Genomic DNA, 18,807 nt, shown 5'->3' on the forward strand with positions numbered 1-18,807 from the left:
TGGCATGAGGCTGGCTGGAAGGTGCATGACAAACCCCTTTGGGTTTGCCTGTAGCCAGAGGCCCATTGCTATTCGTCATGTAGACGCCCACCTGACAGGAGAATCAGAGGAGGCCCGGTTCAACAGAGAGGTAGATGGCATAGTCAGTTTATGTAGTAGCTGCCCCCGGCCTGGCCGAGTGGATACATCAAAAGAGTGGTCATCTGGGAGGGGAAAAAGCAGTGCAATGGGCCACCAATTGTGGCTTGCAGACCATGATCGGTACGCAGCGGGATGCCAGTCAGCACTGCCCACAGTGTGCCAGGCTCTCCCCACAGCATTTAAAAACAGAGAAGGGGTACCTGAAGCAAGGTCAGAAACCTGGGGAAGTATGGCAGGTGGACTACATCGGCCCGCTGCCTGAAAGTCAGCAACATAAATACGTACTAACTGCAGCAGACACATATTCAGGTCTGCTCTTTGTATACCCATGCGCAAGCGCCACACAGGAGCAGACTATAAAGGGGTTGGAAGAACTCATCTGCTACTATGGATCCCCACTCAAGGTGCAAAGTGACCAGGGAACCCATTTTACGGGAATGGAAGTAAGAGAATGGGCTAGGGGACGGCAGATTGTGTGGATGTTCCACATCGCATACCACCCGTAGGGCGCCGGGCTTATCGAACGCGTGAATGGCTTGCTTAAAGAACAGTTATACAAACTATGTCCCACTGAGTCCCTGGCCGGGTGGAGTCAATCTCCACCAGGCCACGGCTGCGCTCAGTGACCGCCCTCTGTATGGCTCCACCCTGTAAGCTAGATTCAAGAGGGAGGTCGAGTGGCCCCGTGTGTTGCGAGTGCAGCGCCTCCACCTGCAAGCCCGCCTCCCCATTCGGGCCACCCCGGTAAGTGCTGGTCTCGATTCTGCGGGTCCCTCAAGAGGGCCTCACTCTTTAGCCCAATAGCCGGAACCTTGTAAGTACTGGCTTAGCCATAGGGTTCCCGCAAGGCTATTATGGGTGCATTGCCCCACGCAGCAGTCTGGCCCTTAAGGGCATAGATGTTGCGGCAGGAGTAATCGACACTGACTATACCAGGGAGGTTAAGGTGCTGTTGGTTCACAATGGCCCGCAGGCAGTAACCCTCCCCCAAGGCGAATGTATTGCGCAGTTGATTTGCGAGCGCATTGGGTTGCCTGATGTCCAGGAGGTGGATGTGCTTGCACCCACCACTCGAGCAGGAGGGTTCGGCTCGACTGGACGTGCAGTTTGGGTCCACGACCCCACCAAACATAACCCGCTCGAAGGGAAAATCCTGGTTGATGGTCCTGGGGATACTCACCTTGTACTGCTAAGAGGAGAAGATACCCCAATTTATGTGCCCTCTAAGTGTCTTTCTTCCAGTCAACCATAACCGCCGCACTGCAGTTTGGATGGGTCCATGGAGCATCCTGGTCGCGCCACCCGAAGGCCGACACCGGCAATGGCCCTACGGCGTGTTCTCTACGGAATAATCCTCAAACTGATTTTAGCTGCAATAGGTGCCCAAGCCACATGGCACCACAACTCAGCCATCCAGTGGATGCAGTCAGTGGCACTAACAGGTAACAAGTCGGACTGTTGGTACTGCGCACATGCCCCCCAATTGGCAAGCGCTGGCATCCATGGGCCGCAGTGCCATGGAATGAATCCTGGGCCCTTAACAACACCACTTTTCTCCCTAAGTATAATGAAACACCCCCTTACTGGCGCCAAGGGACACTGGTAGTGATACTGGGGGATGTGTATTGGTGTGTTAAGCGGCCTGCGGTGACAGATGCCGCTCATCCCGTCGGAAAACTTCCCCGTTCCTCGTGTGCAGTGATAGCAGAATACCTGCCAGACACGGGGCAGTTTAACGTTACTGCTGGCCCACCGGAAACGCACAGTGAGTGGATGGCGGGAGAGCCATGGGTCTTGAGTGACAATTGCTCCGGTTCCTCCGAAACCAATTTGATTTATACCAATGGCACCAGCCTCTGCCAACGGTGGTGGCATTGGGGCGAGTGAGGACTACATACCCGTGGTTTTCTGTATTCCTACAATGCCAGTGCCCCTGTATGGAGAACGCCCCTCAGCACAATTAGGCGCGGGCAAACCCCGCATGCACATTACTGGTCTCAGTGTGACCAAAGCTCCGATAGTTGGTGTCGCAATGCCTCAGATAGCACATGGCTCCCCACAGCAGGATTGCCGGGGCTGTACTGGCTATGTGGCCATTGGGCATATAAAACCCTACCCAACCAATGGTGTGGACAGTGCACATTGGGACGGCTCCTCCCCTGTACGTATGGAATGCAAACCATGCACGCTCATGCCATGCATAATTACATATTGGTGGCACGTCCATGACGGCGCCCAAACCCCATTGTGCAGAGACCCATGGGCTTCCATCAGTTTGTCCACGCTTTCCTCCCCTGGCTAGGGGTGGCCGAACTGGAGCGGGCTATTGTAAATATTTCAGCCACATTGGAGATTATAGAGAATAATACCATAGATGCAATCTAAGCCCTGCAATTAGAAGTAGCTTCTTTGTTGCAAGTTGTATTACAGAATTGTATGGCGTTGGACTACTTATTAGCTGCTCAAGGCGGCATTTGTGCCTTGATTAAAGAAAGTTGTTGTTTTTACTCAAATCAGGATAAGCGCGTAGAGACTCACGTTCATAATATGATGGACCACTTGAAGGTGTTACATGACGTAGGCTCTGAGGCTTCTGTAAGGGATGACCCTTGGCGGTGGCTAACCTCCTGGCTTCCGGATCTCAGCGCCTGGGGGAGATGCATCAGACTCCTGCTATTGATTGGACTACTGGATTTTGTATGGGTGTTTGTCATTCTTCAATGCTGTGTGAATTTTTCCTCCGCTCTCCTAGCCCGACTGGCAACCCCCAAACCAGTGCGCACGCTCAAAGTGTGCTGGTGGCAGTAACTAATACACCTCAGTCTGCCAAGGGGTGGAGTGTAGGGGCAAGACTGCGGAAGATTGGCGAGGAGCTAAGTGGTGGACTAAGTATGTGACTGGATGTAAGCGGAGGAGGCAGTCAGTTTCAATGAACTTTGTCCGACAGAACCTGCCAAAAGATATTGTAGCATAGCTTAGCATATTTTTGCCTGTAAACGAGTCAGTTTATGTAATAAGTATAAATTATATATATATAAGAATGTAACCAGCTGTTGACCCCATGTAACCCCGAGATAAGCGCGGAGAATATAGCTCTGCAGAGGACTCCCCCAAGGTGGAGTCCTGCCTGGTCAGCTGTCCCGAATGGCCAGAGCCCCCTGCAGCCCCTCCGTGCGTCCTAGGGGATCCCTGCGCAGATTGGAGCGTAAGTCCTTCCTTCAATAAAGCATAGTTTACTATTCTTAGGCCTGAGTGTCCTCCTTTCGCTGGTATCTCCCCCCACAGCCCTTGCAGGCCCAGCATAGTCAGAAGCATCCTCAATAGGCATTTTGTTGAATATGTCCAGAGCTCTGTCAGTCATTTTTGCTACCAATGTGGTCATCTTGTGATCGTCAGGAATTGCACGGAGTTTGCACAGTCTCTCAAAGGTGATGAAATATTCAGATATATCACTGGATTCATCATACTGGATTGTTAGGGTTATCCGGTAGATCCATCTTAGCCCTTTCCAGATCTAAGCGCTTCAGCTCTAACTCCGTGCTTCTGGTTCAAAATTATCCCACCATGCTGCCACTATGTCAGGGTTCCCTCATAGAATCATAGAATATCAGGGTTGGAAGGGACCTCAGGAGGTCATCTAGTCCAACCCCCTGCTCAAAGCAGGACCAATCCCCAATTAAATCATCCCAGTCAGGGCTTTGTCAAGCCTGACCTTAAAAACTTCTAAGGAAGGAGATTCCACCACCTCCCTAGGTAACGCATTCCAGTGTTTCACCACCCTCCTAGTGAAAAAGTTTTTCCTAATATCCAGCCTAAACCTCCCCCACTGCAACTTGAGACCATTACTCCTTGTCCTGACCTCTTCTACCACTGAGAATAGTCTAGAACCATCCTCTCTGGAACCACCTGTCAGGTAGTTGAAAGCAGCTATCAAATCCCCCCTCATTCTTCTCTTCTGCAGACTAAACAATCCCAGCTCCCTCAGCCTCTCCTCATAAGTCATGTGTTCCAGTCCCCTAATCATTTTTGTTGCCCTTCGCTGGACTCTCTCCAATTTATCCACATCCTTCTTGTAGTGTGGGGCCCAAAACGGGACACAGTACTCCAGATGAGGCCTCACCAGTGTCGAATAGAGGGGAACGATCACATCCCTCGATCTGCTGGCTATGCCCCTACTTATACATCCCAAAATGCCATTGGCCTTCTTAGCAACAAGGGCACCCTGCTGACTCATATCCAGCTTCTCATCCACTGTCACCCCTAGGTCCTTTTCCGCAGAACTGCTGCCTAGCCATTCGGTCCCTAGTCTGTAGCTGTGCATTGGGTTCTTCCGTCCTAAGTGCAGGACCCTGCACTTATCCTTCTTGAACCTCATCAGATTTCTTTTGGCCCAATCCTCCAATTTGTCTAGGTCCCTCTGTTTCCTATCCCTGCCCTCCAGCGTATCTACCACTCCTCCTAGTTTAGTATCATCTGCAAATTTGTTGAGAGTGCAATCCACACCATCCTCCAGATCATATAACTGGACTTCAGCAAGACTTTTGAGACAGTCCCACATTATATTTTGATAGGTAAACTGGAGAAATATGGGCTAGGCAGAACTACCATTAAATGGACACATAATTGGTTAAACGAATGCAAACAACAAGTAACTATTAACGGAATAAAGTCAGAATGGAAGGAGGTCTCAAGTGGGGTTCCACAGGAATCTATTCTGGGTCCAGTGTTATTTTACATCTGTATTAAAGAGCTGGATGTAGGAATAGAGAACGTACTGATCAAATATGCAGATGACACAAAGCTGGGCGGTGGCAGGAGGGCCACTGATACTTTGGAGGATAGAACTAAAATTCAGCGGGATCTTGATAAATTGGAGAACTGGGCTATCGACAACAAAATGAAATTCAACAAAGACAAATGTATGGTGCTACACTTAGGAAAGAAAAAACAAATGCACAAATACAGAATGGGGGATAATGCTGGGCTTGGCAGCAGCAGTGCTGAGAAGGATCTAGGAGCTGTGGTGGACCATAAGAATGGACATACTGGGTAAGACCAAAGACCCATCTAACCCAGCAACCTAATCATTTTTGTTGCCCTTTTCTGAAAATCATATAGTAAATAAGATAAGTGTCATTCACTATTTTCTAACATAAAATAATGTCAAAAAGAAGAGCCTGAATACATGTAAAGTTATATAATTGCTTAAATAAATGTGTACAGATGTAGTGTATCCTCCTGGTTAGCAGAGAAGTACTGACTTTTAAGGTAAATGCTACATTCAGTTGCAAATAACAAGGTTTAATGCTTACCAACAATGAGAATCAACTTTTCTATAGGAAAATAACTAAAAAACACAAATGTAAAATAAGATTAAAATTGATTATTTAAATCAAAGTATCTTCTTTGCCGTTTAAAATCATGATTAAAATCTGTGATTTAAATCAATCTACTCTGCTGCCTCAACTCACAGCAACACTGGAATATTAAAATGGGCTCACAGTACTGGAGTGCCCAGTCACAGAACTAGGGCAGACATTATTCCTCAAGGTCTTGGGGGTACTTACCTTTCTGCAGGAGAACTCTTCCAAATGCAGGAAAGACCAGTCTCCCAGGACAGGCTGCACAGCAGAGCGGCCCCCATAGATAAACAAGTACTTCTGGCCTAGAAAGAAGACACAGTCAGCTGAACAGAGAAGCTGGATCATGAAAGGACACATAGGCAACAGATGCATCTTCTGCCTGGATCACTGCAACGCAGTTGTCATGGGGGACCTAAATGATATCCACAAGACTGAATGCTTTGTACTCCAGACTTCTGAAAGAGCTTGCAACTGTCTAGCAATTCCACTAGCGTCTGTTCAATCTGTCCCTGCTAGCTGGTGTAGAACTAGACAGCTCGGGGGAGATTCTAGGCATATGTCAGCAATTCCAGGATAGTCAACCTAACCCACGCCTCTTGTCTGAGCCAATCAGAAGATATTCTTTTCAGGGGTGGCCAACCTGCAGCTCTTCAGAAGATAATATGCGGCTCCTGCTAGGAGCCAACTCTGGGGAAAGAATGGAGAGTGCTCAGCACCCACCTGCAGTCCTATCAGCTCCCCCTCCCTCCCCCAGTGCCTCTCACCTGCTGACGGCCCCCCTGATCAGTACCTCCTCCTCCCTCCCCCATGCCTCCTGCCCACTGCGATCAGCTGTTTCACGGCATTCAGGAGGCTCTGGGTGGGAGGGAAGAGGAGCAAGGATGCAGTGTGCAGCCTCACCCCTCCCTCCCTGTCTCCCCCGCCCACCGCAATCAGCTGTTTTGCGATGCGCAGGAGGCTCAGGGGCATAGGGGAGCAGCGAGGACACGGCTCACTTGGGGGAGAGTCGGGAAGAGGTGGGGTGGAGGTGGGGATGGGGACTTGGAACAGAGCCAGGGGTCCAGCACCCCCTGGCTGGCACCAGTGTCTACTTGAATAAAGCACAAGGTGACTAGCTGGTGTGGAAATTTTTAATCAAAATTTTTCTTACACCATCTAACACTGGAAAGCAAGTGCAAACAGAAAATAAAATACACAGATGAAAAATCAAGGCTTCCAACAGGAATGGGAGAATAAGTACTTTTTCGATGAACGTAATGGTAAGGCCATGTGTCTTCTTTGCCAGACATATCTCTCAGTTCAAATCTTCAAACTTGCAGCATCATTTCACTTCTAGCCATGCACATATGGATCAAGAATTCCCACAAGGTTCTGAACTCCGCACTTTAAAACTGAAAACTTTGAAAAAACAAACAGATGTAGGAGACCAGTTGTTAACCAGATTTGCCAGCCGATCGCAAACTGTAATGTTAGCCCCCTATTATGTGGCCTGGCACATAGCCCATGCGAAAAAGCTCTACTCTGAAGGAGAGCTTATAAAAATGTGCCTCACTGATGTGATTTCAATCTTGTCACCAGAGAACAAGAATCAACAGAAGAAAATGTCTAGCCTGCAGCTTTCACGCCACACAACAGAACGCAGAATCTCTGAACTGAACAGTGACATCACATCTCAACTGCACTTGCAACTTCAGCAGTGTGAGTATTTGAGCATCGCTTTGGATAAGTTGTGCCATGCATCGGATTAACCTTATTATTGGTATTTGTCTGCACTGTGTCTGACGATTGTGTTGTAAGGGAAGAACTCGTCAATATTGTGTCACTAAAGGACAGAACTCATGGACGAGATCTAAGCCCTAGTCGACACTAGGAGTTAAGGTCGAATTTAGCAGCGTTAAATCGATTTAACTCTGCACCCATCCACACGACAAAGCCCTTTTTTTTGACTTAATGGGCTCTTAAAATCGATTTCTTTACTCCACCCCCGACAAGGGGATAAGCACTGAAATCGGCCTTGTCGGGTCAAATTTGGGGTAGCGTGGATGCAATTTGATGGTATTGGCCTCCGGGAGCTATCCCAGAGTGCTCCATTGTGACCGCTCTGGACAGCACTCTCAACTCAGATGCACTGGCCAGGTAGACAGGAAAAGGCCAGTGAACTTTTGAATCTCATTTCCTGTTTGGCCAGTGTTGCAAGCTGCAGTGAGGGCAGAGCTCATCAGCAGAGGTGACCATAATGGAGTCCCAGAATCGCAGAAGAGCTCCAGCATGGACCGAACGGGAGGTACAGGATCTGATCGCTGTACGGGGAGAGGAGAGGAATCCGTGCTATCAGAACTCCATTCCAGTTTTCGAAATGCCAAAACATTTGTCAAAATCTCCCAGGGCACGAAGGACAGAGGCCATAACAGAGACCCGAAACAGTGACAAGTGAAACTTAAGGAGCTGAAGCAAGCCTATCAGAAAACCAGAGAGGCAAACGGCCGCTCCGGGTCAGAGCCCCAAACATGCCACTTCTGTGATGAGCTGCATGCCATTTTAGGGGGTTCAGCCACCACTACCCCAACCGTGTGCTTTGACTCCGTCAATGGAGAGGGAGGCAACATGGAAGCAGGTTCTGGGGACAAGGAAGATGATGTTGATGAGGTTGTAGATAGCTCACAGCAAGCAAGCGGAGAAACTGGTTTTCCTGACAGCCAGGAACTGTTTCTCACCCTGGACCTGGAGCCAGTACCCCCCGAACCCACCCAAGCCTGCCTCCCGGACCCGCCACGCTGAGAAGGGACCTCTGGTGAGTGTACCTTTTTAAATAGTATACATGACTTAAAAGCAAGCATGTTTAATGATTAATTTGCCCTGGCATTCGCGGCCAGTACAGCTACTGGAAAAGTCTGTTAACGTGTCTTGGGATAGAGTGGAAATCCTCCAGGGACATCTCCATAAAGCTCTCCTAGATGTATTCCCAAAGCCTTTGCAAAAGATTTCCGGGGAGGGCAGCATTTTTCCGTCCACCATGGTAGGACACTTTAGCACGCCAAGCCAGTAGCACGTAGTCGGGAATCATTGCAGAACAAAGCACTCCAGCGTATGTTTGCTGGCGTTCAAACAACATCCGTTCTTTATCTCTCTGTGTTATCCTCAGGAGAGTGATATCATTCATGGTCACCTGGTTGAAACAAGGTGCTTTTCTTAAGGGGACATTCAGAGGTGCCTGTTCCTGCTGGGCTGTTTGCCTGTGGCTGAACAGAAATGTTCCCCGCTGTTAGCCATGGGGAGGAGGGAGGGGTTAGCCACGCGGCGGGGGGAGGCAAAATGCAACCTTGTAACAAAAGCACATGTGCTATGTATGTAATGTTAACAGCAAGGTTTACCATGAAAGAGTGTACCCATTGTTCTATAAAATGTGTCTTTTTAAATACCACTGTCCCTTTTTTTTTTCTCCACCAGCTGCATGTGTTTCAAGGATCACAGGATCTTCTCCTTCCCCGAGGCTAGCAAAGATTAGAAGGCGAAAAAAAAGCACTCGCAATGAAATGTTCTCTGACCTCATGCTCTCCTCCCACACTGACAGAGCACAGACGAATGTGTGGAGGCAGACAATGTCAGAGTGCAGGAAAGCACAAAATGATCGGGAGGAGAGGTGGCGGGCTGAAGAGAGGACTGAAGCTGATAGGTGGCAGCAGCGTGATGAGAGGAGGCAGGATTCAATGCTGAGGCTGCTGGAGGATCAAACTAACATGCTCCAGTGTATGGCTGAGCTGCAGGAAAGGCAGCTGGAGCACAGATCACCGCTACAGACCCTGTGTAACCAACTGCCCTCCTCCCCAGGTTCCATAGCCTCCTCACCCAGATGCCCAAGAACGCGGTGGGGGGGGGCTTCCAGCCACCCAGCCACTCCACCCCAGAGCAACAGAAGGCTGGCATTCAATAAGTTTTAAAGTTTTGAAGTGCTGTGTGGCCTTGTCCTTGCCTCCACCACCCCACCCGGTGCTTCCCTCCTCCACCACCCCTCCCGGGCTACCTTGGCAGTTATCCCCCTATTTGTGCGATGAATTAATAAAGAATGCATGAATGTGAAGCAACAATGACTTTATTGCCTCTGCAAGCAGTGATTGAAGGGGGGAGAGGAGGGTGGTTAGCTTACAGGGAAGTAGAGTGAACCAAGGGGAGGTGGGGGTTTCATCAAGGAGAAACAAACAGAACTGTCACACCGTAGCTTGGCCAGTCATGAAACTGGTTTTCAAAGCTTCTTTGATGCACACTGCGCCCTCCTGTGCTCTTCTAACCGCCCTGGTGTCTGGCTGCGCGTAACCAGCAGCTAGGCTATTTACCTCAACCTCCCACCCCGCCATAAACGTCTTCCTCTTACTGAGCGCACAGCAAGCGGTAATAACAATGGGAATATTGGTTTTGCTGAGGTCTAAGCGAGTCAGTAAACTGCACCAGCGCGCTTTTAAACGTCCAAATGCACATTCTACCACCATTCTGCACTTGCTCAGCCTGTAGTTGAACAGCTCCTGACTACCGTCCAGGCTGCCTGTGTACGGCTTCATGAGCCATGGCATTAAGGGGTAGGCTGGGTCCCCAAGGATAAAGCTGTAGCTCACAAAAGCTTATGCGCAAATAAATTTGTTAGTCTCTAAAAGGTGCCACAAGTACTCCTTTTCTTATAGGCATTTCAACATCCCCAATGGTTATTTTCTGGTCTGGGAAGAAAGTCCCTTCCTGCAGCTTTTGAAACAGACCAGAGTTCCTGAAGATGCAAGCATTATGTACCTTTCCTGGCCATCCCACGCTGATGTTGGTGAAATGTCCCTTGTGATCCACCAGTGCTTGCAGCACTATTGAAAAGTACCCCTTGTGGTTTATGTACTCGCTGGCTTGGTGCTCCGGGGCCAAGATAGGGATATGGGTTCCGTCTATGGCCCCACCACAGTTAGGGAATTCCATTGCAGCTAAGTCATCCACTATGACCTGCTCATTTCCCAGACTCACTACCCTCGATATCAGCAGATGTTTGATTGCGTTGGCTACTTGCATCACAGCAGCCCCCACAGTAGATTTGTCCACTCCAAATTTCAAGGTGCCCCTGACAGACCTCACCAAAACTATTGTCAGCCATTGATTTCACAGAGGGAGGGAGGGAAACTATAAGGTGGATAGAAAGTTGGCTAGATTGTCGGGCTCAACGGGTAGTGATCAATGGCTCCATGTCTAGTTGGCGGCTGGTATCAAGTGAAGTGCCCCAAGGGTAGGTCCTGGGGCCAATTTTGTTCAATATCTTCATAAATGATCTGGAGGATGGTGTGGATTGCACCCTCAGCAAGTTTCCAGATGACAATAAACTGGGAGGAGAGGTAGATACGCTGGAGGGTAGGGATAGGATACAGAGGGCCCTAGACAAATTAGAGGATTGGGCCAAAAGAAATCTGATGAGGTTCAACAAGGACAAGTGCAGAGTCCTGCACTTAGGACGGAAGAATCCCATGCACCACTACAAACTAGGGACCGAATGGCTCGGCAGCAGTTCTGCAGAAAAGGACCTAGGGGTTACAGTGGACGAGAAGCTGGATATGAGTCAACAGTGTGCCCTTGTTGCCAAGAAGGCCAACGGCATTTTGGGATGTATAAGTAGGGGCACTGCCAGCAGATCGAGGGACGTGATTGTTCCCCTCTGTTCGACATTGGTGAGGCCTCATCTGGAGTACTGTGTCCAGTTTTGGGCCCTACACTACAAGAAGGAGGTGGAAAAATTGGAAAGAGTCCAGCGGAGGGCAACAAAAATTATTAGGGGACTGGAACACATGACTTATGAGGAGAGGCTGAGGGAACTGGGATTGTTTAGTCTACGGAAGAGAAGAATGAGGGGGATTTGATAGCTGCTTTCAACTACCTGAAAGGGGGTTCCAAAGAGGATGGCTCTAGACTGTTCTCAGTGGTAGCAGATGACAGAACAAGGGGTAATGGTCTCAAGTTGCAGTGGGGGAGGTTTAGGTTGGATATTAGGAAAAGCTTTTTCACTAGGAGGGTGGTGAAACACTGGAATGCGTTACCTAGGGAGGTGGTGGAATCTCCTTCCTTAGAAGTTTTTAAGGTCAGGCTTGACAAAGCCCTGGCTGGGATGATTTAGTTGGGGACTGGTCCTGCTTTGAGCAGGGGGTTGGACTAGATGACCTCCTGAGGTCCCTTCCAACCCTGATATTCTATGATTCTATGAGAGAGAGGGGAGCAAATGAATACAAAACAAATCTGGTCTATTTCTTTGGCTGGCAGCAGACGGTGCAGTAGGACTGCTAGCCATCCTCATCTCCTGGCTGCTCGCCAGAAGACGGTGCAATATGACTGCCGGTAGGACTCAAGAGAATGTCCCAGTCGAGTCGCTCCTATTTTAGTCCCTGCACCCATGTCTGCCCAGGCGCTCCTGACCAACCTTACCGAGGTGGCCAAGAGCACCTCGGACATGATGACGATGGTTATCAGGCCTATTGCACTGTCTGCTGCCACAAGGCAATGAGCTGCTTCTTCTTCTAGCAATGCAGTGCCACGTCTGCCAGCACCCAGGAGACATATGGTGACAGTGAGCTGAGTGGGCTCCATGCTTGCTGTGGTATGGCGTCTGCACAGGTAACTCAGGAAAAAAGGGGTGAAACGATTGTCTGCCATTGCTTTCACGGAGGGAGGGCCTGACGACATGTACCCAGAACCACCCACGACAATGTTTTTGCCCCATTAGGCATTGGGATCTCAACCCAGAATTCCAGTGGGCGGCGGAGACTGCAGGAACTGTGGGATAGCTACCCACAGTGCAACGCTCTGAAAGTCGACGCTAGCCTCAGTACTGTGGAAGCAGTCCGCTGAGTTAATGCACTTAAGAGCATTTTGTGTGGGGACACACACAATCAACTATATAAAAACGATTTCTAAAAACCCAACTTCTATAAAATTGACCTAATTTCGTAGCGTGGACATACCCTAAGGGAGGCGCTGATGTTGTTAGTTGCGAACAGCCACTTGTCTTTACAGAAACTCACTGCCATTGCAACGGACAGGGCTCTGTCCATATGGGGATCTGCGAATGGATTAGTAGGGCTTTGTAAGTCAGACAAGAGCTTTCCCGAATTTTGGACATTTCACTGTATTATACATTGGGAGCAATTGGTATCTAAAAATCTCAAATTTGATCACATCATGAAACCTGTCTTACACATTGTGAAATTCATTCTCTCAAATGCACTCAATCACAGACTATTTCAAAATCTAATTGAAGAACTGGATGAAGACAACTCCCCTGCCAATTTGCCATTTCACTGTGCAGTTCGATGGCTCTCGAGAGGTAAAGTTATTTCCCGTTTTTTCAAGCTTCTGGAACCAGTAAAATTGTTTATGGAGGAGAAGCACAGAATACAACACAAGTTTACAAATCCAAGGGGGGTTCTAGACTTCGCATTTGGTGCATTTGGATAAACTAAACGTAAACTTACAATAAAAAATTCCGATTGCTGTCTGATCTAGTGCAAGGCGTATTTGCGTTCATGAACAAACCGCAGTTGTTTCACAGACAAATGCTTGAGGGAGAGCTGACACACTTTCCCTCAATGTCACAACTTCAAGCCAGATCAAAAGATGCAGGAGAATGCCTAAAACTGAGCACAACTAGGTATGCGAGCGTGATTAAAGATCTTAAGGACAGTTTTGAGGAAAGATTCCCAGATTTGCAGCAGAAAAGACCTCAAATCAGATTTCTGATTGATCCTTTTAACACTGAAGCCAATTGTCTGAAGCCCCCTTTAGTCACTGATGAAGCAATATCCCAGATGAAAATAATAGAACTTTTGGAAGATGACAGATTGAAATCTGTTCAGAAGACAGAGGGGACCCTTACATTCTGGAAATCTGTTCCAAAGGATAAATACCCCAACATCAGAGGTGCAGCCCTGAAATTAATTTCGATGTTTGCCTCGACCTGTCTTTGTGAGTCTGCTTTCTCGACACTCAGACATGTGAAATCCAAGCACCGACCCGTTTTGACAGACAGCCACTTAAGAGAACTGCTGCGTATTAGCACAACTGAACACAAACCAAACTTCAAGGGAATTATCTAAAGCAAAGCTTGCCAGAAATCCCACTAAGTTAGAGGTTAAGTTGTTGTTATTATCATTAACTATACATTATAAATGTATAATAAATATACATTATCAACTTATATAATGATTATGTATATACATATATATATATATATATATATACACACACACACACACACACTACACACACACACATATATAATCATTACATATTACTGGTTTCAGAGTAGCAGCCGTGTTAGTCTGTATTCGCAAAAAGGAGTACTTGTGTACACAAGTACTCCTTTTCTTTTTACATATTACTGTGGCTCTTTGGCAATGTACATTGATAAATTCTGGCTCCTTGTCAGGCTCAGGTTGGCCACCCCTCCTTTAGATGCATCATAATATGTTAAAATGAATGCATTTTCCTGAACCAATGACAGTTTTTCTAATGCCAGCGCCTTTATGGACTTGGGCCAGGAACCTTTTTTATTCTAAGTCACTGTGAGGCACAGCAATCTTTTGACAAAGGACTGGTCGTAGCTGAAGCAATATGCCCCTGCCTGCAATAACAGAATTAGAACTGGCACTGCATATCCCCCAGACCTCATTCCTTAAACAAAGGAATGAAATGAAGATACTGTAACAAGTTTTTGTAGAAAAACCCCAGCCTTTTAAAAACCTCTTGGTGCTTTTTAAAGTTTTTCCCTGTGTGCAAAAGCAACCCCAAACTGCTCTAAAGACTTTCATAGATTAAAAGGTCAAAAGGGACCATTGTGATCTAGTCTGATAACCTAGATAGCACAAGCCAGAGAACTTTCCCCCAAATAATTCCTAGAGTAGATCTTTTAGAAAAACAGCCAAGCTTGATTTAAAAATTGTCAGTGATGGAGAATCCACCATGACCCTGGTAAATTATTCCAATGATTAACAACTTGCACCCTTAAAAATGTATGCCTTCTTAACTGTCTGAATTTGTCAAGTTTCAACTTCCAGCCATTGAATCATATTGCATTTTTCTCTGCTAGATTGAAAAGCCCATTATTAAATATTTGTTTCCTGTGTAGGTACTCAAACTGTAATCAAGTCACCTCTTAACCTTCTTTTTGGTAGACTCTAGCTCAGGGGTCTCAAATACACGGCCCGCGGAGTTATTTGCTGTGGCCCACCAAGCTCCCCGCGTCTCTGGATTTATTTCCTGCAGCCGCCAAGCTCCCCTCCCCCACCGCCCCCCTTTTCCTCCCCCAGTGTGCCACATCCCCACTCCTCTGCCTACCCCCAGGCACCTCCTGCCACCAAACAGCTGTTTGGTGGCACTTAGCGCTTTCCAGGGGGGAGGAGGGAGCCGCGCGCTCAGGTGTTAAGGAAAAGTTAGCACGTGACTCCATTTTGGTTTGGGGCCCACCATTGTCTAAAAGCAAGCACATCATGCACCAGGAGGAGTGTTCCTTAGACACTGCATCCCTGTGAAAATCCTCCTCCTTGTCTCCAGCCTGCCTTGAGTCCCAGTATCTGTTTTTTGTCAGTCTCTAACTCCCTATCTCCTGGCCTTTGATGTGAGGCTTCCCATCCTGATAATAAAAGTTACTGACGCATGGCTTTAGGACCATGCTGTGTAATTAACATACTGGTTTAGCATGAGGAATGCACCAAGCTGGGATAGGTGGTAGATAAGAAAAGGGTTTGTTTATTGGCTAAGGTTTCCGATGCAGGAGGGCAACATGCTTTGCTAAAAAGTATATAACCTTTGTATAATCTATATTCGGGGTCCCCTCCTGGCTAGCAGGGGGGCACCACGCTTGAGCGTAATAAACTTGGTGTTTTTTGGAAACTCTGCAGTTGTGGACTTTGTTTATGTGCCTCAGCCTAGATTCGAACTGTGCGTGTCCTACCAGGTGTAATTCGTAGCATTTGTTTGCGTGTCCTACCAGGTGTAATTCGTAGCATTTGTGTGCGTGTCCTACCAGGTGTAATTCGTAACAGTTTTGGCGACCACGAAGGGACTCTAGGCTCGCCTCAACAAGCGAGACTACACTCCTCCTCGGCACAGGGTGAGTTCACCTTTGAGAACTCCGAGGAGGGGGGTGTGTGAGCCGTCGCTTAGGCGATAAGGTGGTACATTTGGTGTCCTTTTGGTAGCCTATTATGGGTTCTGGGCAGAGTGTAAGTAAGGGGACCCCTTTGGCTGAAATTCTCGAGAATTGGGGAAATATTTCTGGTACCCATGGGTTAGAAAAAAAAAAAAAGCTGTAATCTTGTGCGAGGTTGAGTGGCCAGCACTAACAACTCAAACACCTTTTGACTGGCTACCGGATGGTTCCTTTGTTGGGGAAAAATTAACAGCACTTAGGAAAGAGCTGGAAAACAAAGCTCCAGCCCAGATGGATTATTGGTATGTATGGGACAACTGGGCTTATGCGCATGCGAAAGGACGTCCTCTTTCCTCCTCCTTTTCTTATTCATCTCAGGGGTCTCCAGCCCCACTCTGTGCTATGCCCGCTTCTGCCCCTCCTCCGGCTTACCTTTGGCTTTCTGACTTATGCCCGTCACCTCCTTGCTTGCCAATTAGCTGTGCTTTCTGTCCAGGTGACAAGCCCCCTGGGGGGGAGGACTCAGGTAGCCCTTGTAAGTGAGAATATTTAAGAAAAGAGACCAGGAAGGTTGGCAGCTAGTTAAGAAGCCCACCCTCCTTGTTAATTTGGTAGTAAAACAAAGCTGGTGCTCATGGAAGGGACAGTTCAGAGAAAAAAACAGGATCGGGCCCAAGTGGGCAGGCAACAGATAGAGAGATTGGAAAACAGGTTGGAAACTTGGAGGTCATAGTAAAAAAAGAGAAGTAAATAATTACAGAAATGGAAAACGTAAATCCCGGAATAAAACTTGAAATGGTAAAATCTAAGTTAATTGGGTGTCGTTTTGGGAAATAAGCAAGTGATTTAAGAAAGGAAAGTAAGAGGTTAACTCCGTAGTTGCTGGAAAGAATTAAGCAGTTGAACTTTGTGAAATACTGGAAAAAAAAAGAATTCTTGGTTTCTTTGCAGCCATTTTGGAAAAAATGGGCCCTTTTCCAAAGAAATGCAATTATACAGTGCTACTTAATTAATATCTTATTAGGCTCCAAGGGGCTACAAAAGGTGGTGTCTTCCTTTTCAGGTCGCTGTGTGTTTGACAGCAGGAGTTAAAAGTAAAAGGCAATCAAAAGTCTGGTAAAGTTTATTGTGCCCTTTCTAAAGTAAGAATCTTTAACCTGTGGATCCAAAAGCAAGCCGGAAAGCATTTGTTTTAATGTAAATTACCTAACTGATAAGGTAGAGGCCACTGAAACCTGGGCTGCTGTCATAAATATAAAGGGAAGGGTAAACCCCTTTGAAATCCCTCCTGGCCAGGGGAAAGCTCCTCTCACCTGTAAAGGGTTAAGAAGCTAAAGGTAACCTCGCTGGCACCTGACCAAAATGACCAATGAGGAGACAAGATACTTTCAAAAGCTGGGAGGAGGGAGAGAAACAAAGGGTCTGTGTGTCTGTCTATATTCTGTCTTTGCCGGGGATAGACCAGGAATGGAGTCTTAGAACTTTTAGTAAGTAATCTAGCTAGGTACGTGTTAGATTATGATTTCTTTAAATGGCTGGGAAAAGAACTGTGCTGAATAGAATAACTATTTCTGTCTGTGTATCTTTTTTGTAACTTAAGGTTTTGCCTAGAGGGGTTCTCTATGTTTTGAATCTAATTACCCTGTAAGGTATCTACCATCCTGATTTTACAGGGGGGATTTCTTTATTTCTATTTACTTCTATTTTTATTATTCGGAGTCCCCTCCTGGCTAGCAGGGGGGCACCACGCTTGAGCGTAATAAACTTGGTGTTTTTTGGAAACTCTGCAGTTGTGGACTTTGTTTATGTGCCTCAGCCTAGATTCGAACTGTGTGTGACCTACCAGGTGTAATTCGCAGCAGTTGTGTGCGTGTCCTACCAGGTGTAATTTGTAACACAGGGGAGGAGGCAGAAAAGAGGTGGGGCAGGGGTGGGGATTTGGGGAAGAGGTTGGAATGGGGGCAGGGAAGAGGTGGGAAGAAGCAGGGCCTCATGGTAGGGGTGGAGTCAGGGCGGGTGGGTGGCTTTTGTACCTTTATATGAAAAGGTGTCAGTGATGCGGCTCTAGGACCAATGTACTAGCCCTCATGTGGCCCTCATAGTTATTTGAGTTTGAGATCCCTGGTCTAGCTCAATCTGTTTAGCTTAATACTGTAAGGAATGCTTTCCAATGTGCATTACTTTGCATTTATGAACATTGAATTACATCTGCCATTTTGTTGCCCAGTCACCTAGTTTCGAGAGATCCTTTTGTAGCTCTTCGCAGTCTTCCTGGGACTTAACCATTGTGGCAGAGCTCCTACCTTGTCCCCATGGGTCCCGCGCTTCCAGGCGGTTTATGCTAGCCTCAGAGGCTCACTGTGACCCTCCACGGAGCCCTTCTCTCTCTAGGGCTGGGGTTACAGTCTACTGAGCCCTTTTCATCATAAGCCAGCAAGGAGGTTGGTGAGAGAACTCCCCCAGGCTCTGTGGTCCCTCTCAAAGGCTAGGAGGTATGCTTCTACATTATCCTCCTGCGTCATTTTCTACAGCCAATTGATGGCCCATATGATCTGCATCCCATCATGGCCGCGGTTCAGCTCTGTAAGGGCCTTTACCTGGTTTACCAGTTTCTGCAACATAGCCCGGTCTTGAGCAGCCTGGTCCATCAGCAGGCAATTAGTCTCTTGCTGCAGCCGTACTGCCTCCTGTTGGGTGGCTGCCTAGACACGGGTAGCCTCCTGCTGAGCCACCGTGGCTTGTATCAGTGCCCGCACTACCTCCTCCATTGTGGTGGGGGGGGGGGGAAAAACCCTAATCCCACGCTTGACGCCAGTTGTGGCAAAGCTCCTACTTTGTCTCAGTGGGTCCCGCGCTTCCAGGCGGTTTATGATAGCCTCAGAGGCTCACTGCAACCCTTCACAAAGCCCTTTTCTCTCTAGGGGATTGGGCCAAAAAGAAATCTGATGAGGTTCAATAAGGACAAGTGCAGAGTCCTGCACTTATGATGGAAGAATCCCATGTACCGCTACAGACTAGGGACCGAATGGATAGGCAGCAGTTCTGCAGAAAGGGACCTAGGGGTTACAGTGGACCAAAAGCTGGATATGAGTCAACAGTGTGCCCTTGTTGCCAAGAAGGCCAATGGCATTTTGGGATGTGTAAGTA

General features: G+C 47.7%; 1 protein-coding gene across 2 annotated transcripts in view; it reads right to left on the reverse strand.

Moving 5' to 3' along the window:
- The window catches only part of LCMT2 (leucine carboxyl methyltransferase 2), a 67,233-nt gene that overhangs the window by 18,017 nt on the left and 30,409 nt on the right, over positions 1-18,807 (reverse strand). Inside the window, exons 11-12 of one of the 2 annotated variants that reach the window (XM_084611585.1) lie at positions 5,709-5,806; positions 2,680-2,789 (exon numbers count right to left, since the gene is read on the reverse strand). In XM_084611585.1, the coding sequence (XP_084467711.1) occupies positions 2,682-2,789; positions 5,709-5,806 (206 nt within the window). In that variant the 3' untranslated portion in view covers positions 2,680-2,681. The remainder of the gene's footprint in view (positions 1-2,679; positions 2,790-5,708; positions 5,807-18,807) is intronic. The other variant, XM_084611584.1, reaches the window with a different exon arrangement.

Source organism: Lepidochelys olivacea (genome assembly GCF_965140295.1).
Source record: "Lepidochelys olivacea isolate rLepOli2 genome assembly, chromosome: 1".
NCBI lineage: Eukaryota > Metazoa > Chordata > Testudines > Cheloniidae > Lepidochelys > Lepidochelys olivacea.